General features: G+C 35.2%; 2 protein-coding genes across 4 annotated transcripts; both read right to left on the bottom strand.

Moving 5' to 3' along the window:
* Positions 1 to 970: 970 nt before the first annotated feature.
* Positions 971 to 3,811, bottom strand: LOC21396332 (inactive leucine-rich repeat receptor-like protein kinase CORYNE). Its single transcript, XM_010101734.2, has 2 exons — positions 2,254 to 3,811; positions 971 to 1,681 (listed from the first exon to the last, which is right to left on the bottom strand). Exons 1-2 carry the CDS (start codon positions 3,111 to 3,113, stop codon positions 1,372 to 1,374), a joined length of 1,170 nt encoding a protein of 389 aa, XP_010100036.1. The 5' UTR covers positions 3,114 to 3,811; the 3' UTR covers positions 971 to 1,371.
* A 6,147-nt stretch (positions 3,812 to 9,958) lies between these two features.
* LOC21396331 (ADP-ribosylation factor GTPase-activating protein AGD3) lies at positions 9,959 to 18,670 on the bottom strand. 3 transcript variants are annotated; one of them, XM_024167962.1, is made up of 20 exons: positions 18,095 to 18,670; positions 17,776 to 17,863; positions 16,939 to 17,015; positions 16,563 to 16,663; positions 16,233 to 16,303; positions 16,049 to 16,111; positions 15,667 to 15,711; positions 15,065 to 15,130; positions 14,356 to 14,403; positions 14,139 to 14,234; positions 14,012 to 14,053; positions 13,600 to 13,815; positions 13,364 to 13,495; positions 13,042 to 13,266; positions 12,796 to 12,882; positions 12,381 to 12,713; positions 11,715 to 11,860; positions 11,522 to 11,615; positions 10,772 to 11,265; positions 9,959 to 10,666 (listed from the first exon to the last, which is right to left on the bottom strand). In XM_024167962.1, the coding sequence occupies exons 2-20, from the start codon at positions 17,818 to 17,820 to the stop codon at positions 10,552 to 10,554; spliced, it is 2,496 nt and encodes an 831-aa protein (XP_024023730.1). In that variant the 5' UTR covers positions 17,821 to 17,863; positions 18,095 to 18,670; the 3' UTR covers positions 9,959 to 10,551. The 3 variants fall into 3 exon arrangements, with proteins under 3 accessions (XP_024023730.1, XP_024023731.1, XP_024023732.1); XM_024167963.1 differs by having other exon boundaries at positions 18,520 to 18,670; XM_024167964.1 differs by having other exon boundaries at positions 11,522 to 11,576; positions 17,776 to 18,670.
* Positions 18,671 to 19,415: the final 745 nt, after the last annotated feature.

The raw sequence follows: 19,415 nt of genomic DNA, 5'->3' as shown, positions 1-19,415 counted from the left end.
AACAAAGTGATAAGAAAAAAGGCACTTAATTGAAAATTATGAGCGTCATAATTAGGGTTGTTAACAACCAATCCTTTCAAATCACTGACAAAAGAATAATAATAATAATAATAATAATAATAAAAGGTGAGCTCTGCATTCTTCACATTCTTACTAGCTAATGAAAAAATAACTTAGACAAGAAAGGGACCATAAGCTTTGTCATCTATATTATGTTTGGTAAAGTGAAAATGAGTGAGAAGAAATTGGAGAAAATGTTGCAAAACAAAGGGGAATATTAGGATGTTTAGTAGAAAGAAGAAAAAGAAGAAAAGGTTGGAGAATCTACGATACCAAATGACTATTTTGCCGTTAGTTACATTTTTTTATTTCGTGCAAAAATACATAACAAAATATAGTATTAGTGTAAATATATACTAGGGGAATTTTTTAACTCAACTCAACTAGGGGAAAGGCAAGCAGAAAATGTGCTTACTCAATAAAGTCACAACTCACAACGTGAGGAACCATATGGAAATGGGATCCTTGTAGAGCTTATTTGTTTTGTAAGCAAGGCCCACTTTTCAGTTGACTGGTTGGCTCATGACAGATCAACGAAACAAAAATAAAAAGCATAATACAAAGGGAGTTTCTCCTATAGACCTCCCTCCTCATAGAGCTTAATTTCGGACTATTAAATCGGCTTAAAATCACATTAAATTAAAAAGATATACATAACATACAATTTTTAATACAAATATAATAACTGAAAGTAGAAACCTATTTATAGTTTATTTTTTTTAATCCTACTAAAAAAAACTTCCAAATATAAAAGGACCACTTTATACTTTAGATATCAAAAGATCATGCAAACACACCATTTTAATTTTTTTTTTTTTTTCAATTGCATACAAAGACGTGTCAAAATGTTTTTTTAAGGTAAAAGGACCCGTGATTTGAAAAAAGTATTGTCCAGAAAAAGACAGCCAACAAAACCCCACCATCATTAGAGGATGAAAAACACAATAATGCATATGTCTCCTGTGTAGTAAATTAATCAGATCAGATAACAACTCCTATTCTGGGGTTACAAAAATCTGACTTCCAGATTCCTCTTCCTCTCACTTACACCATTAGTCTAGTCATGTACACACCAATATTTTTCTAAAACCAAATACAAACCTATGAATCTTTCTCATGCGATGTGTAATGTGCGACTAAATAGCTTATCATTTCTTGTCTTAGCCAATACCAACTCGACTCAAGGGATTGCAACTGTCACAAGAACAGAAACCCTGAAAGCAAACAAAATCTACCACCAAGTCTAAACCCAAAATCTACAAAACAAGGGGTTTCTTTCCGTTTCTTTTTTTAATACTTACATTTTGTCCTCTAAAAACTGTGCAGTTGGGTTAGCATATGAACAAGTTCATCACTGGAGGGCCTCTCAGCAGGCACATCTGATAGGCATACAACAGCAATTCTCACTGCCATCAGCATCTCATCTTCTTCACCTTCTTCCCCTACAATGCTCTTATCTAAAGCTTCCCGAGCCTCCCCGGCTTGCTGCAAGTGGCGCAGCCACTGCCCCAAACTTCCACCACTAGATGCTTCCCCGAAGAACGGTTCAGTTGGGTCTCTACCCGTTAATAGAACAGCCAAGATCATCCCAAAGCTGAATATGTCACTTTTATCAGTGTACCTGCAACATATATAATAACAAAACTATAAGCCCTTCAATCCGGCAATATCTTCACACAAAAACTTCTTCACTGATCAATGAAGTCTTAAAAAACAAACGGGCAATATCTCGTTTTTCTTGCATTTCAATGGCATTTCTCAGTTGTCCATGAACAGGATATGAGGTCCTTTTAATCGTTAGTTTCCTGGATTTCCTTATTACTATCACATCCCGTTAACATTATGCGGTTTGAGTTATCTTAAACACAACTCCTTCAAACAGATATCTTGAAATATTAAATTAAGAACACAAACTAATAAATCAACAGCCTTGCAGAATTCCATGAGGCAACTAAATAAATCTCAAAGAAAGGATGAGTTACTCACAACTCTCATAGAGATTCATTTCAAAATTTTCCTTTTAAAAAATAAAATAAATCAATGCTACAGTGAGCAAAAGGGCCGACTTGAAGAAAACCAATGGACCAAGAGCGAATTCTGCACATATATTCTAACATCAAGGAAATTGATTCATGATAAGCTACAATACTAAACTCATCATCAAAGCGATTGTAATAGATAACTTATAAGCACCTGCCATTTTGAAAACACTCTGGAGCACTATAACCCGTAGTCGGGCGATGGACATGGGGAGCGAGCTTAGCAAGAGCGCAATCCACCAACCGCGGCTCAAACTGCGGGTCCAACACGACATTCGTGGGCTTCAAGTTGCAATGCAGGATCTGAGGGACAAATGAATGGAGATACTGAAGCCCCTTAATCACTCCGACCGCAATCCGAAGCCTAATTTCCCAACCAAGCTGCAACTGATTCTCCCTAACTCTATTCATGGCATCATCTAAGCTGCCACTAGGCATGTAATCATAAACCAAAGAGAACCTATCGTGTTCGCGAACATAAGCTCGCAAACTCATCAAGTTCCTATCTCTCAGAGTGGCAAGGAGCTCCAGCCCCTGCTGAATCCGTCTCTTGATCGACTTCTCGCCATTTTCGGAAAAGGGTTCGAGCCTCTTGACCGCAATGATAAGGCCATTGTCTAGAGCAGTCTTGTAGTACTTTCCAGAGGGGCTTGATCCTAGTAACTGGTTTTCGGATTGGAGAGCGGATTGGAGCGTCTTGGGGTCGATTTTCGGGGAGAAAATGACAGGGCCTTTGAGGATTGGGGTTCGGTTTATGTACCGGACGAAGCAGCGGACTAAGAGAGCAAAGAGGAGTGAGCCCATTAGTCCTGTGAAAATTCCTAAAACTATACTTAAGGTGATTCTCTTGAGACCAATTGTTGATGAAGATTTAGAGGGGATTTTGGTGGTGGTTGTATTGGTAGTACTAGTACTATTGGTCTCTTGGGATAGTGAAGTTGGATTGTGAAGGAGAAGTGTGAGGAGAAATAGAAGGAGAGGGAAGATATTTGAAGTGGGTTTTTGGTTATCCATGGAAGAAAGAAAGAGACGCAGAGTTGAGAAAAATCTCCCCAAGGATAAAAAACTAGTAGTCCAATAGTGGTAGAGAGAGAGAGAAGAAAAGTTGAGTGGTTGAACCAAACCACACCCACATAGCAGAAAGTGTTTTTCTGAGAGGTTTAAGCTGCGGAAACTCTTGGAAAGATTGGCCCTTTTTTGTTCAACATAAAACCAGACAAGGAGAGCCTCAAGTAGTTGAAAAGCTTGAAGCTTCTTTTGGAGGGCTTTCGTTTAAATAAACTCTTGTGAAATAAGAGAGTGAAAAGTTCAGTGGCTGAGCCAAAACCCACAATATCAAATGCTGTTTTTGGAGCTTTCAAGCAGCTATGGAAGCTCTTGAAAATGTTGGCCTTCTTTACCATAAACCAAACAAGGAGCTAAACAAAAAGAAAAAAAAGAAAAAAAAAAAAAAAAAGAAAGGTAGAAGCTTTTTTTTTTTTTGGAGGGGTTTTGATTTTAATCAACCCCAGTTCTAAAATGCTCCGAAAATTGCGGGGAAATTCTGAGAAAGCCCATTGAAGAAGAAGTATAAAAAATCGAAGAGAGAGAAGTGGGAGAATTTAGAATGGAAAAACTTCAGAAGAAAGACGCAAAGGAACCGATTCTCATCCCTGTGTCCTGATTCCTCACGAAGAATATCAGACACCCTTCACACGCTAAACTCTTAAACGAAAAAATGAAGCCAAAAAAAAGTGGCACTGTTCCCTGCACTATAATAATACGCAGAGGAATTCTTTCGCCAAAAAAAAAAAAAGTAAAGAGAGAAAGAAAATAATAATAATAGGATTAGGTGGTAACAAAGACGTGTTAACAAAATCCTACTTTTTTAAGAGAGAGAAAGAGAGAGGACCCAAAGAAGGAGAAGAACAAGTGATAATTGAAAAAAAAAAAAAAAAAACCCACGAGAGCTAAAGTCGGAGACTTTCAGTCACTAATCTATATAACAAACAAGGAAGCAGAATCGTTTTCTTCAGAAAATCAACAACAACTCTATTACTAGTCCAAGTACTAGTAGTAGTAGCAGTAGTAGTTTTTTACCCTTGTTGTTGAAATCTCTCTCTCTCGGCTTCACAACAAGACTTTCTTTGCCTCGCCAGTTTCTTTGTTTCAAGCTTTCCTCTCTGTTTTTTTTTCTTTTTGCTTTTTTCTTGTCTCTCTCTCTCTCCCCTCCGTCTTTCTCTCTGTCTCTCTCACAAACACATACACTCTTCCTTTCGGATTCCTCAAATGACAAAACTGGGGCTTCCCGCCTTTCAGGGCCAGGTGGGGTCCACTGCCACGTCGGCAATAGACCCACCCCTCCCCCTCGTGTCTACATCACGAGCGTCCAAAACGGAAAGCGTCCAACTTTGTACATCACCAATCACATCTCTGCCGTCCGTTGTCTTACTACTCAGATCTTTACCGTTCAGAGGGAACCACGGGAATTTGTGCTTATATGGGGTTTTTTTTTCTTCCTATTTTTGCGATACAATGGGCTTGTTCTTTTAGAGTTTAATTTGAGTATAATTCTTAAGTTAAATTTGAGTTAAACTTGTAACTTGAGTTTGTGTTTGGTTGTGTACATTTTAATTATGGTTTGAGATAAAAATCTTTTTAAATTTGTGTTTGAGTGAGTCAAAACTTAAATTTGTATTTAGATAGTATTTTAATAAAAACTCACTGCTAATGAAAAATTTTAATAGGGTATATGGGTCGGGTTTTATTCGTCTTTTCGTTGTCAATGCATAGAAAAAAAAATCATCTCAATCAGAATTAAAACGAAAAAGTTATAGCATTTTTAAGAATAGAAAAAATATTGTTCATTAATTTGAGTTCGAGTTTCTGAACTCGAGTTGAAGGGAAAACTTGAGCTTGAATTTTAGTCATAAACTCGAGTTTAAACTTAAAAGAACATGAACTCGAATAAAGTTGTAACTCGAGTTACTTTTTTTTGAGTTTTTCACTCAAAAGAACAAGCCCATTATTTTGTAGAAGAAATGGCAGTGTCTTGCTAGATTGTTAATTAAATTTGAGTTATAATTTGAGTTAAAATTATAACTTAAATTTGTGTTTAATTGTGTACATTTGAATTATAATTTGAGATGAGAATCTTTTTGAGTTTGTGTTTGGGTGGGTCAAAATTTGAGTTTGTATTTAGATAATATTTTAATAAAAATTCAATGATGATGAAAAATTTTAATAGAATATATGAGTGGGGTTTTATTCGTCTCTTTGTTGTGAACACATAAAAAAAGAACCATTTCAATCGGAATTAAAACGAAAAAATTATAGCGTTTTTAAGAATAGAAAAAAAAATAATGTTCATTAACTTGAGTTTGAGTTTAGGAACTTGAGTTGAAAGATAAACTTGATCTCAGATTTTAACCTCAAACTCAAGTTCAAACTCAAATTTTACAAAAGAACATGAACTTGAATCAAGTTGTAACTTGAGTTCAAACTTTTTTTGAGTTTGAGTGTAAACAAACAAGCCCTTTGTTTTCAATAAAAAGTAAAAATGAGATTATTTTGAGAATTATTTTAGGGCCGATTCTAAAATTACGTTTGGTTGGTTATTTAAGAAATTATTTTGAATATAATAAAAATTGAAATCGTGTTTATTAATTAATATATTATAATATTATTGATAAGTACTAAAAAATGAAAACATAAAAGTGAAAACAACTTTTAACTGTTTTCTAATTCCTTCACAAAAACTATTCTCACTGTTTTCGTTTTCAAAATATTTGCTAAACAAATCTCATTTTGTTTTCATTTTTTACTTCTCAAAATACGTGAAAATCATTTTTAAAAACAGTTTCAAACACGCACTAAAGTTTTTTTTTGTTGATTTAGTTAGGTTTTTTTGTGTACATTTATTCCCTAAAATATACGATTTTAGCAACTTGTCCATTAATCTTTTAATTTTAGTAAATTGGCCCTTTAACTTATAAAATCATTACAATATGATTCATTTTGACGATGATTGTGTTAAATTAGTGTTGAAAAAGCACGTTCGATAAAAAAATTCTAAGATTTAAATTCAAATGTAACACAAATCTTTTAATTCATCAACCTTTAATTCCATAAATCTAACAAAAAAATCTAAATAACTTTAGTAAAATGAGGTACACTGCAATAATTTTGTCAATTTGAGAGTTTGACATTCAAAATTAAAAGTTTAAGTGACAATTTATTAAATCACGATAAATTTGGAAGACGATTGTGCTAAAAACCTATTTATTACTTTCATCTTTCTTTATGAGAAAAAAATAATATTGGTAATAATCAAATAATCGCTCTTTCTTTTTAGATTAATGCAGTAGTAAAATAGAATATTTATATAAAAAAAAGGAGGTTCTATGCATACCCTAGGTCAGATTTTTTTAACCGTTAGATCTGCGTCCTTTTTTATTTTTACGTGATTTTATACAGATTTGACGAACAGAAAACGTGGCCTACCGGTATATTGACGTACCAGAAAAGGTCCCAAAAAATTTGTTGCAGAGAATTCTCACAAGTTTATGGACATCCAACTAGGATGGATTATTTGTAATCGTGTTAAGGCACTAGTGTTAAAACCACCATTTTTTATTGTTTCATTTGTGAGTATCAATCAACAGTTTATGTTGGTCGAGTATATTATTATACAACCAAGGAGTTGTTTGGTTCGTACGTTCAAACCAGTTTTTCTTGATTCTGACTTTTAAAATTTAAATTTTTTATGAGAAGAAAACGTTGTAACATAATCAAAACTGAAGGTTTGAACGCATGAACAAACGAACCCTAAGACTGTCTACAGTAGAATTTAGGAAGCGGCTACTTACAATCATGGCTGCCCTTTGTAGGTACCAAACTAAGAAACTATAGCCTAGACGGGATATGGGCGAATTTGTTTCGCAGCTACCAAACCATGTTGTTACCTGAAAATACAAATATATACATATTATATACATAAATATGATTACATCTCTAACCCAATTATAATTAAGTAATCTATTGAAATCATATATGGAACAAATTTGACCCATGATTTTTTAACTAGTATCTAAAGAGTGTTAAGTTACATAAGTCCAAGTCATATTTGACAAGTCAATAAGAGGTATAATATCAATTTACTTGTGAACAATGTCAACTCTAGATGATTAGTGAACAAGCTCTGCTTGATCGCCTTTCGACACTCTGCCACCACTGTCACCGGTGGAACAAGTGGTTCCATCCACTACCAAACACCGTCTCTTTCTCATTATACAATAAACAACATCAATTTTTTTGAGCTTCAAATAAGAAAGGAAAAATACTATTTGTCATTGTTGTCTACGCTATTATTGCATCAAACAAAACATTAAACTACAATACAAATACTGACTTGTTATGAATAGTAGCTCTTAACCTCAGTCAAAATTATTATGCAAGTCAGTCAAAGTTACTATTTATATTAGAATCTTATTATGCAAATAGTAACCGTAAATAGTAAGTATTGTATAAATAGTAATTATGAATAGTACCAAATTTTTTTCTATAAATAGAGCTATAAGACTCTTCATTTTGTATACTTTCACAAGATTAATAAACTCTCTCTGGTTTCTCTCTCTAAAGCTTTTCTTCTTAGTTTTCATAACACATAATCAGCATGAACGTATTATTTCTACTGTGATTGTCTACATTCATTAATTCAAAGAAAGGAGGCACTGACCCAATTACAAGTATCTACCTTAAAGTCAAAAGAAAGTAAGTCTTAGCCCTAGTCCTACTACAAGTTTCTGCGCTTATTAATTCAAGTGAAAGGTATGTAAATATACTCTATTATTTCATATTCATACAAAGGATGACTATGCTACTAACATATTATAATTTTTATAATTGTCGTTATACACCATTCGAAAGGTTTACCGAGTAGTTTGGGGTGTTTGTATAATTCTCATATATAGACTGCTATGCCGCTTGCAGGTAATAATTTCTCATTGCACTTTCTACATGCATATTACTATTCTTATCTGTTTATTTTTCTACATCATTTGAGGTATACAATTGTAATTTTTCTTCCACTTCTAACAGTAATATAACGTATTTTTACACCATTATTAACGGCTATAAATAGATATTTTTACTCTATAAAAAGTAGTTTTTCTTAACCCATACAATTCACTTATCATCTTCTCTTCCCCCTTCTTATTATTTTTATCTTTCACTTCTCATCTTCTCTTTACTATTCTTAATATAATCTTCACGATATGGCGAATATGATGATGACGGTGTTTGTTATTTTAGTAGTCATTTTCTATATTTTTGCTCTTTTTATTGGAGATTATTTACACACGATTTTCAGTTTTCCTTGCAATATTCATACTTGTAATATTTCTCCTTTTATTTATTACTGTTATGATTAACATGTAATTTTAATTGCACTCTTTATTGTAATAATACTATTGTCATTCTTATTACATCGATGTTTTATTATAATTATCACCGTGTCGAATCTTGCCAAACTTGAGTTCGTTGCACTTGACATCACAAGAAAGAATTATATGTCTTGGATCATAGATGTAGAAATGCATCTAGAGCCAATAGGACTAACCGATACCATTAAAGAAAATAATAATAAGTCACCACAAGAAAAGGCGAAAGTAATAATTTTCTTTCGTAAACATCTTAATGAAGGCTTGAAATGCAAATATCTCACGATTAAGTATCCACTTGTCCTTTAGAAAAGTCTGAAGGAGAGATACGACCACCAGAAAGAAGTCGTACTTCTCGCCACTCGTGATGAGTGGAACAATTTACCTTTTTAGGATTTTAAGAAAGCCAACAACTACAACTCTGCCATGTTTAGAATTTTTTTGCAATTAAAATTGTGGAGTAAATATCACAGATGGTGAAATGCTAGAAAAAACCTACTCCACTTTTCATGCATCTCACATTACCTTGTAACAACAATATTTGACATTGTTCACAAGTTATTGTACTCCATGAAGCAAGTCAAGAGTGTGTATGGCTCAGGTCTATGACTCAACATATTCAAAAAACTTGCAGACTATCTATCAATAAAGATCCAATAGTATTATTTGAAGACAATGCAGCATGTGTCGCTCAAATAAAAGAATGTTACGTGAAAAGTGACATAACGAAACATATACCCCTGAAGTTCTTCTCATACTCCCAAGATCTTGAAAAGAATAAGAATATTGATATTCAATACACTCGATCAAGTCACAATGCATCAAATCTTTTCACAAAGGCACTTCTCACTACAACATTTAGAAAGCATATCCACAATATCGGGAGGTGTCATCTGCGAGATTTATGAAGAAGACCTATACATGTCAACTCGAGGGGGAGTTACGTGGTTGTACTCTTTTTCCCTTATGGTTTTATCCCATTAAGTTTTCCTAATAAGATTTTTAACAAGACAACATAAACACGTATAGATAAATGTTGTACTCTTTTTTCCTTTCCTATGGTTTTTATCCCACTAGGTTTTTCCTAACAAGGTTTTTAATGAGACATTATGAATGATAGACATCTAAGGAGGAATTTGTGAATAGTAATTGTCCACCTCAGTCAAAATTACTGTGCAAGTCAGTCAAAATTAATGTTCATGTCAAAATTTTACTGTGCAAATAATAATCGTAAATATCGAATACTATACAAATTGTAACTGTGACTAGTGTCAAAAATTTCCTATAAATAAAGCTCCAAAGCTCTTCATTTTCATATACCTTCACAAGATCAATAAAACTCCCCGTCTCTAAAATTTTTCTTCTTAATTTTGCATTTTCTTAGTTTTCATAACATGACTTATTTATTTTTTCCATGTCATAGTATTCGTTTTCTAACATATGTAAAGATGCATCACCTGGATATCAAAGCTTGGAAGTTGGCATAAAAATGGTAAGAAAATTCGAAGGATATAACAAAGTTACAGCCACAACAAAGCTCCACTAGAAAGAAAATAATGTACAAAATACACAATGACCTAAAAACTAGATCCTCACAGCTTCACCATAAAAGGAAGCAGACAAACTGAATAAACATTATAGCAAAACATATCAACCAGCCCTCTTTGGCTAAGCGCCACGTGAGATGCTCTTGACTTGACTGACTCTCGTCGGAGGATTAAATGGAACCAAATTAATGATAAATTATAAATTACAACTCTGGGGAACCTTTTTTTTTTTTTTTTTTTTGCACAGATGCCCCCATGGGGCAGGCAAGCCAACCGACCACTCTCCTCTAAAACCCGCAAAACATTTTATGGTGACATCTTTTTTAACGGGAGAATAGCTCTCAAATTATGAAATATAATTATACAAATGCAATACCTTTGTATTTTCTTTTTTCTCTTTTTTCTCTCTTACATTTCTGTTCTTTTTCTCAATATCTTCCAGCTTTTGAGTAGTTGGCCCCTTCAGTGATTCCTTGTGGGAGTTTCTCATACGTTGGAGTTTGACAGTAGAGAAAGGACCTCAGCATCATCAAAGTTCGACTCTACTGCAACCTCAAATGGAGTTTTGCCTACGCCATCCACAGCTCGTGGATCAGCTCCCCTGCAGGTGTAATGGGTAATATCAGTAACATATAAAGGATACGATAATTTATCCAAAAAAAAAACACTAAAAGAACATTGTGATAGAGCCAGATCGTTAAGTTACCTTGCAAGAAGCAATTTTATAAATGCTGATTTGCCTCTGAGAACGCAACGGTGGAGTGGTGTTTGACCTCTGGAATCAGTAGCATTTATATAGGCACCATATTGTAGGAGGAGTTCAAGCATGCCAATGTCTGCAGTTTCACAAGCGAGATGAAGCAGAGTGCATCCGTCTAGATCTTCCATGGTCTGGCCTTCACTTGAACAACCCAAGTTTAAGGAGCTAGTAGAAGACCTGTCCAATGAATCCCCTCCTGTCAAGCAGCTAGCACTGTGCTCAATGCTTGGCTGCTCATGCAATAGCATTACTTTGGCCAGAGTTAAGGAAGAGCCACAAGATGCTTGCTTATAAACAGCATTCACATCTGGTTCAGAATTCACAATGTGACGGTACACAGCCTTCTTGTCATTACCATGAACGGCCTCCCAAATCTGTTGCGCCACCAGATGAGGATATTGCCTGTCTTTTGGCTTGCGAACAAACAGCTTTTCTGCATACTGCAATGGAAGAACTACACGTTTTACACACATTTCAACCAGGCATCCGAAAATTGTAAGTTGTAACCAATTACAAGTATCAAGGAATCAGTTTGTTGTACAAATGGAGATGCTAAACAGCACTCGTGGCAAAATGCATCTTGATCATTCTTATTCCTTTTCCTTCTATCGTAAACCAGCATGTGCTTGGTTTACTATGGCCTTCTCTATATCAGTTTATCTTCAAGCAAAAGTTAAGATAAAAGACCTTACGCACCTTTGCATGAATAAACTTCTCCTTCACCGATATAGAATCAGCATGACTTGGTTTGCTGATAAAAGACAGTTGTGCTTTGTCAGATTTGTACGAGCTTCACCAGTAAAAGAAAGATAAAATGTTAGCCATTCAGTAAACAACAACTATATGTAACTTGGGAAAACCTATTTCAATCATAAATGGGGTTCTTTACCCTGTCGAGACAAGATCAACCTGGAAAGCACTTCTTGACTGCAATAATTCCTCCCAGACAGAGTTGGCAAAGGTATTACCCAGAGACTGAAACAAACTTATAACAGAGGGCTCCCACACCTTAACATCCAGTGTGAGAGACCTTACCTGCAAAAGAAAAGTAAGTCACCAAAGGAAGAAGGGTCTGCTAAACAAGGTAGCTATACAAATATCATCATCAAATAGTATATTCACTCAACCGCAAAAAAAAGAATGACCAATCACAACACTACGGCTTTGTTTGGTATCAGCAAGATCAAGAATCACTTGTGCACGAGGATATAATAAGCTCACCAAGTAAAAGTCATACATCTGGATAATGTAATTACAAATATGGTGATACATAGTTCCACCATTGTACTGATGGAAGAGTTTCTCAGTTAAGAAAACAGATTGAGAGGCAAAATATAGCAGCAAATCAGATAGTTTCTTTTGATTATCTTACACCACTCAGTGCAACCTATCTTGCAGATCCTTCATGCCTCCTGTGACGTTCATTATGGTTACGAGGATATAGATTTAGTTGTCACTTGTCAATGCAACACGGCTTTGCTCAAGAGTTCCAGGTTGATTAGTTGGAGACTGTAAATATGTAAAAATGAGATGAGTAGTCAAAATCAAAATCTACCTTCGATATATGTACACCAAGATTACGATGAACACCAGAGCATTCAATGCAAACAAGAACACCAAGATTTAATGATGCCCAATCTGGCTCAGGGGCACCACAGTCAGCACACTTGTCATTCCCGATTACTCTTCGTAAGACATCGAGTGGCTTCTCACTTTTAATGCAGGACCTTTGCTGTTGAGAACTTCTCAATGGGCGCTCAAGATGTGAAGCATTCTTTTCCAATGTAAGATCTTCAACTGCAGCGTGATCAAAGTCAGAACTTTCAAATGAACTACTCTCACTGGTAGAACGATGATGACTGCTTCCCATGGGACTGGCAGGCAGGCACTGAAATAAAAAGGAACACAAATCACACAAGTTACTACAAAAATCAGTGGCTATATACTGTGCAACACCTCTAGATAATTACCCTCTCAGGAGCTTGGGAACTCAGTAATGAAGCAATGACTCCTGTAATCTTTTCAATCCAGTCCATTTGATCAAGTGCGCTCTCTGCCTGCACCAACAAGCACAAATAAGTAACATTGACAGAAAATCACCAAATTCTACTAATAAACCATCCTCTTGAAAGAATTGCCCAAAAAAGGTCTCAGAAATAATAAATAATCCTTGAATTAAAAGAAGTTCAAGCGCAGCAAACTATTCCTGAGCCAACCTGCAAAGTGTAGTTCTTTGTTGGTGAAATGATCCTGAAGCAAAATCTCAGATCAGACTGATCAGCATCAACTTTGATCGTCGAGGTTAGCAGGTTAACAGTGTGATGAGCAACAGATTTCTCATCATGAACTCCACCATGATAATGAGAAGAAAGCCATCGACTTAGCAGTCCAGAACCAAGCTCAGAACTGTTCCTCTGACCAGAAAGTTGACTTCCAGATGCCTACAAGCATACACAAATGCAAGACCAAAGCAAGTTAAGAACAAGCTTTCAATAGTCTTGCTCCAGTATCATAAATATTTTCAAACATTTTACATACAGATGGTTTGCTGCATTGCTTCCGATAGTAATAGAGCATTCCTCGGCTATCAAGAACAAAAAATCTTCTTTTCCAGTCACCCCTCAAATTTGAGGAACGTTTCGAGAGATAACCTTGCCGAATAGTTTGAACCTGATATTGTTTTGTTAAGGTGTTACATGCAGATAGTTCAGAAGACGTTACAAGATAAAAGTGCATTAGGGGCAAAATTGTTCATAGAAGTCTTTTGATTTAACCTTTCCCTTTGCAGCAGATTGCATAACTGCCTCTATCATTTTATGAGAACTCCTGCCAATGGCTTGTCTACCATCTCCATTAGGAGATCCATTAGAGCCGTTGGAAGACCACCTACTCTCTCGATCAACCTGCCGTTTGTACTCTTGCATCTTCTCATTAAGAGCCGCCTGCTCATAATTGGACCTTTCTCTCGATTGTTGCGCATAAGTTAATACCTGTAAAATAATAAAGAATCAGCATTTGAGTGACATAATGGAAAAGATTAAGCACGAAAAATTCTAGACCAATCATGTCCCACATTCTGCGTCAAGAAGTTATGAAATCAAACAAATCATGGCAAACAATAATTCCAATATATTTCTAGTATGCATAGAAATATGTGTACATAGGGACAATGTTTCTTGTTCATACCTGGTTAATATATGGCTCCATTTGATGCAATAACTCGTAGCCCTACACAGTTTCACAATTGTTCAATATTAACACAATTGTGATTAAACGTGTGACTAAGACACAGAATAACTGCCATCAAATTCACCTGTTTGAAGTAGCGCAGATGTGCATCCATTGTCCCACTGACTGCTTCCAGAAATTCAAACCTCTTTTTTGCTTCTACATTAGAAAGAGCGGTCACCTGGAAGGAAATGATCAACGTTACAAGGCCAATGAGTGCAGCGAGAATTTCTAGAAACAAATTTCTCATTGCAACGAAAAACCGACTCTTATAGCTCATCTGAACTAAGAAACACACTTACCAGACTAAAACGAGCTTGCTCAAATGTAGCCCTTGCATTATGAAGTTCCTAGAAGATCTCAAAACTATATTAGAAAGCATGGAAAGGAGAATTTCCACAGATGTCAAAATTCACTACTTAGACAATCTCCAATGACAATGCAAATGCTATATTGGCACACAAAATTGTGAAATGCCAAATCGCATATTTGATATGTTGTTCTATTTTGTAAACCAAATGCATAATGCTATACTTATTAACTTGTAGAAGTAAACTTCAAATTTTTTAAGTAAACTTCAAAATTTTTAAATAATTTAAAAATGACAATGTTGTAATTATTAAATAAAAAAGTCTAACACAACATCAACCAGTAGCAACCAACTGCCAAAATTTGGCATATGCTATAAAAAAAAAAAGGCGGACCCCAGTGCCAAAGAGGCTCCCGTACTATGCCAGGCTCGGGGGAAAGCTCAATCCCATATGTACGCGGCCTTACCCCCCCGAAGGAGAGGCCGTTTCCGGGATTCGAACCTTGGACCCCGGGTGCAAACTGCAAATAAATTGGCACTAAGAATGGAATATGCCAAATTTAGCACAAAAAATAGCAATGCATTGCTGAGTAGTTTTCCTATCCAAATGCCAAAGTTTAGCAAAAGTTGTCACTGCATTGGAGATGCTCTTATGGCACAAGAACATCAAAATTTAAACCCGAGAATTATAAGTGCAATACCTCCTCCAAAACAGTGGCTACATCAGTTCTTGTGCTTTTCCTCAGTGAGAGATATTTTTCACGGGCCTGCCACAGCACCATAAGCATTAGTCAAATAAATCTGAGTTTTGGTTCATTATATTTTCAAACAGATTTATAGCTCTGAAAAGCAAGGTCCAAAAGTTTAGATCAACATAACTTCATAGGCTTTTATGCACAAAAAGATAAGAAAATAGTCCAATTAAAAAAAAGTGACTGCATCTATGAATTATTGCCAACGTCACATATGCATGAGACCCCTACCTCAAGTTTCACAAATGTTATCACCAGATTTTTGGTCCAAAACAAATTGTTTAACCTCAACAACTGACTTGTAAAGTTCGTACAGGTTCCAATTAAATTCAAATTCAACAACACCACCAACACATCTCTATGCAAGCCTAAATTAGTCAGACCTTATGCTTGTTTACAAGATAAAGAGAAAAGCTGCTACTCCTTTAGGCATACTAGAGACAAAGTTTGGATTCTTTTTCAAGAACATTAAACGTGAGAAAACATTATGTAATTGCATGCCAATTGGCATCAATTACAGTACCAAGATACATTAAGAACTGAGGATAGACCTGGTCATATATAAGGCTAGCCTTATCGAAACGCTTCCTAGCTTCCTGCATGAAGACAAACTGTTAAATGAAAAATGGAGACACAAACATTAAATGAAGAAGTTTACAGTTAACAGCTAAAAAATAAAATAAAAATAAGTTAAAACCGAAAATAAAACAAATCTGACAACAGTTATCCAATAACTATGCAAATTTTGTCTTTGACCGTACTGTCACATTTGACAACCTACACATGACAGCAGTAAATGAACTATCCATGAAAGAATAACACCATAGATATGCCCAGATTTAAATATAAATCTAACGTTACATAGCCAACCTACAGGGACGTATAATACGCACGTAATATAAATGTGACAGAGAAGGAAAAAACCAACTATACCTTGACCTCATGCAAATCTATATTTACAAATTGTAGTAATCTGTCATTAAGCATATGCTCAACCTGAGTGGAAAAAGGAAACATGTCAGACACTGTCAAACTTCTCATTATCCACAAATAATGATGCACTTGTTCCACATCCCATGAGTAAGAGATTAGTGTAAAAGTATATCATAACAATTACCTGGGACCGAAGAACTTCCTTGTATGTTCCAATTTCTCTCAACGCAATAGTAAATTTCGTCATAACCGGACCTATAAACAGATAGAAGTTAAAGCATAAATCCATAGTCTACCTACTTTCACGTATGAGAGACTATCTGATGAGAAGCATATTCCACTCCTTTCTCCGTCCTTTGGCTAAATACATGTTGCAATTAAATAATCAAAACTTTTAAATTAAAGTATTCAAATAACTAGGACTCTCTAGGACATCCTACAGGATTTAAGCTAACAACAACATTAATAGATTTATGTTTAACCACCACAAAGCAATGCTAAGAAATCAACATACCTCCAAAAGCCACGCTAATAGGATCATTATGCCCTCCACCAAAAGCTTCTAGAGCACTTGCAAATGCTATGTCCCCATCATATCCCTCCCCAAGTCCTTCACTGAGAGCAAAAAAAAAAAAGAACATGATTAAACCTTCATATATTTAATGTCAAGCAGAACAAAGTTTAAATTCAACAGAAGACCAAAGAAAGGCACGAAGCCATTTCATAGCATGATATGTAAATTTGTGCAAGGTTTAGAAGCTTTCAATATTCAAAACTTCTAAAAAGACTGATTGACATGCTATCAAATGAAATGTTCATGAAGTGGCAATAGAGTTTAAGTTCATTATTAAGGATAACATATTTCACATTATAGATATGCGTCCACATACGTGTACTTTCGGCATCCTTTGTAAAATTTCAAACTTCTTTCCCTCAACGATTCGGCGCTTTCCTCCAAGCATTGCATCTGTTTAACAAAGAAGGCATAAGTCACTGAGATTAGCTTGGCGAAGTCCATAACCAATCAAAGTAGCAAGTACCATTACTACACTGCCATGTAAAAACAGAAATGTAACATCTATCAACAAAAATTCACAATGCATCTCTAGTCCATAGAACCTTTTCTAACAAATTCTCTTTAGCAATTTCAATTCTTGCATATTTAGGTTCAGTTACAACTCTAATTTAGCGATCAAACTAAAAAATGAATTATAATGAGAAATTGACGACTCAGCAAAATGACTACGTAAATTAACCCAAAATAAAATTCCAAAGTTATGGTAAAAATGTGACAGTTGTTGTGCAACGAAATCCAAGCAAACTACAAAATTCTAAATCAAAACCAATTCTTTCTAATTTGCATTCGATCAGCACATGGAGAAGCCCAAAATCTTAGCGCTTACTACACCTAAAATCACATAATTAGGAAATGCGATCAAATGCATAAGAAAAATTGAATATTTGAGTAGTTCACAGGATGTAGAAGGTCATGATTCTAGGTTAGCACGGCTAAATTCCGTAACATTTAGACAAAGCCAGCAAAGTCACAGCAATAATCCATTAATCGAGAGAAAATTCAAGAAAAACTAAAAGAATAAAAAAAAAATGCTACCCTAACCTCCGATAACAAGCTAGAAAAATCAGAAATTTCCTCGGCAACCAAACAGGACACTGAAAATCACGAGGCGAAAAAATAAAAAGCACAAAAGAAGGAGAGGAGAGAGAACCTGCTTGCGGAACATGGGAGAGTCATCGAGCTTGGCGAAATGCATGTTGGAGAGTGGCGATATTTATCGTCCTCCTCCTTTCTTTCAACTTCCCAAAACAGAATCAAACAATTTAATTATAAATATTAACACCATTAGAGCAAGCAAAGGCCAAAGGGCTTTGATTTGATCTTCGCCGAGTGCGATTATTAGTATTATTCTTTCTTCATCAAAACTAATCAGAAGCATAAGATCTTTCTTCACTCCACTCCGATCTCCATCGCCATCATCGAACTCGAAAATGAAAAATTAAAAAAATGACAAATAATAGAAAAAGGACCTCCGAAAAAGGAAACCAAACTACGACATTGATGACAGAGCTTGGTGCTGCGGTGAGCTTCTCCAGAACGAAGGTCGTTTGATTCTTTTTTTTTTTTCTTTTTTTTGGTTCTTCTTCCTCTTCTTCTTCTTCTCGGTTGTAGAATTTCTCTCTCTCTTTTTTTTTTTTTTCGGTGTGTGTAAAATCAAATGCCTTCGAATTCAAAACCCTAGAAGGACCGTAAAGGGAAAAGGAGGAAGTTTGAGCGTTTGCCTTGGGAATTGAGAGTGTGTTTTGTGTTTGTGTGTGGGATTTTTGATTAAAGCCTTTTTCATTTCATTTCACTTGTCCATTAACCTCATAAAAAACCATAAATAAATTAAAACCCATGTGTTAAGACTCGGATACAAGACAGACACAATCCTCAATCAAGCAATAATACTTACTGCATAGATAAAAGCAAAATAACAGATCCTTTTGCCTCTTTTTTTTTTTTTTTTTTTTTCCTTGTTTGCTATATTGGGTTGGTTTTGGGGTTTTGCTTTATTTGCGGGAGATGCGAATGGAAATGAGAGAGAAGGGAGAGTCCGTCTAGTAACGGAGATGAGTTCACTCTGAGTCCCTGACAGTCTTGGCCTTTTCAGGCTTATAAGGTAGCCAAATTTATTTCCCACGCGCTTCCATAAGCGTGTTTTACGCATCAAGACGCCTTTGTTATCAATCTCAGAGAGAAAAAAAATCCATATTACTATGTTCTCTTTAAAAAGATAAAAGGAAAAAGAATATTTTGATCAACAAAATTGGTGATAACTTGCAACTAGTCACATTGGATTCGACCTTTTCCGTCTTCTTATCTGAATCATTTTTCATATCTCTTTAATAATATCATAATATGTTAATAAAAATTTCATTTCATAACGTTTAAAAAATCATAATAGCTAACTACTGTGATATGATTTTAATAAGGAGATAAAAATAAAAATAAAAAAGAATTCGAGCTCTTAAGATGTGAATCTCGTTAGATCTAGCGGCTGAGTGGAGTCGTCTAGCTGTAACGCGCGTTGGCGTGCAGGTTGAGGAGCGTGGGGTTAGTGTTGAATCTGAGATAGATGCTTCTGTCAAGCGGGCCCAGCACTTCATGTGGTGGGCCAACTTATATTTCCCTCCATTTTCTTCCCCGACACACTCCCCTTTCGCATTGCTCTGTGTATCTTAAAAATAACGAAGAAAGAGGAAAATAAGTTAAGATTTGAGATAAATTAGAATTAATAGGTTAATAGTTTATATAAGTTAAATTATTATTTTTATTCATAATTTATATAGTTATGAACTATAACTTGAT

This window comes from Morus notabilis, unplaced genomic scaffold, assembly GCF_000414095.1.
Source record: "Morus notabilis unplaced genomic scaffold, ASM41409v2 Scaffold324, whole genome shotgun sequence".
Classification (NCBI taxonomy): domain Eukaryota; kingdom Viridiplantae; phylum Streptophyta; class Magnoliopsida; order Rosales; family Moraceae; genus Morus; species Morus notabilis.
This window is presented reverse-complemented; position numbering and strand designations above follow the sequence as displayed.

What these genes read in the sequence shown, in the direction of transcription:
- LOC21396332 (XM_010101734.2), bottom strand. Translation starts at nt 3,113, where the DNA reads ATGGATAACCAAAAACCCACTTCAAATATCTTCCCTCTCCTTCTATTT. An exon ending in GAGTGTTTTCAAAATGGCAG is followed by an intron (nt 1,682 to 2,253) that starts GTGCTTATAAGT and finishes TATATGTTGCAG; the next exon opens with GTACACTGATAAAAGTGACA.
- LOC21396331 (XM_024167962.1), bottom strand. Translation starts at nt 17,820, where the DNA reads ATGCATTTCGCCAAGCTCGATGACTCTCCCATGTTCCGCAAGCAG. An exon ending in TAGCCACTGTTTTGGAGGAG is followed by an intron (nt 14,404 to 15,064) that starts GTATTGCACTTA and finishes GAGATCTTCTAG; the next exon opens with GAACTTCATAATGCAAGGGC. An exon ending in TTGGTGTACATATATCGAAG is followed by an intron (nt 11,861 to 12,380) that starts GTAGATTTTGAT and finishes TTTCTTTTGCAG; the next exon opens with GTAAGGTCTCTCACACTGGA.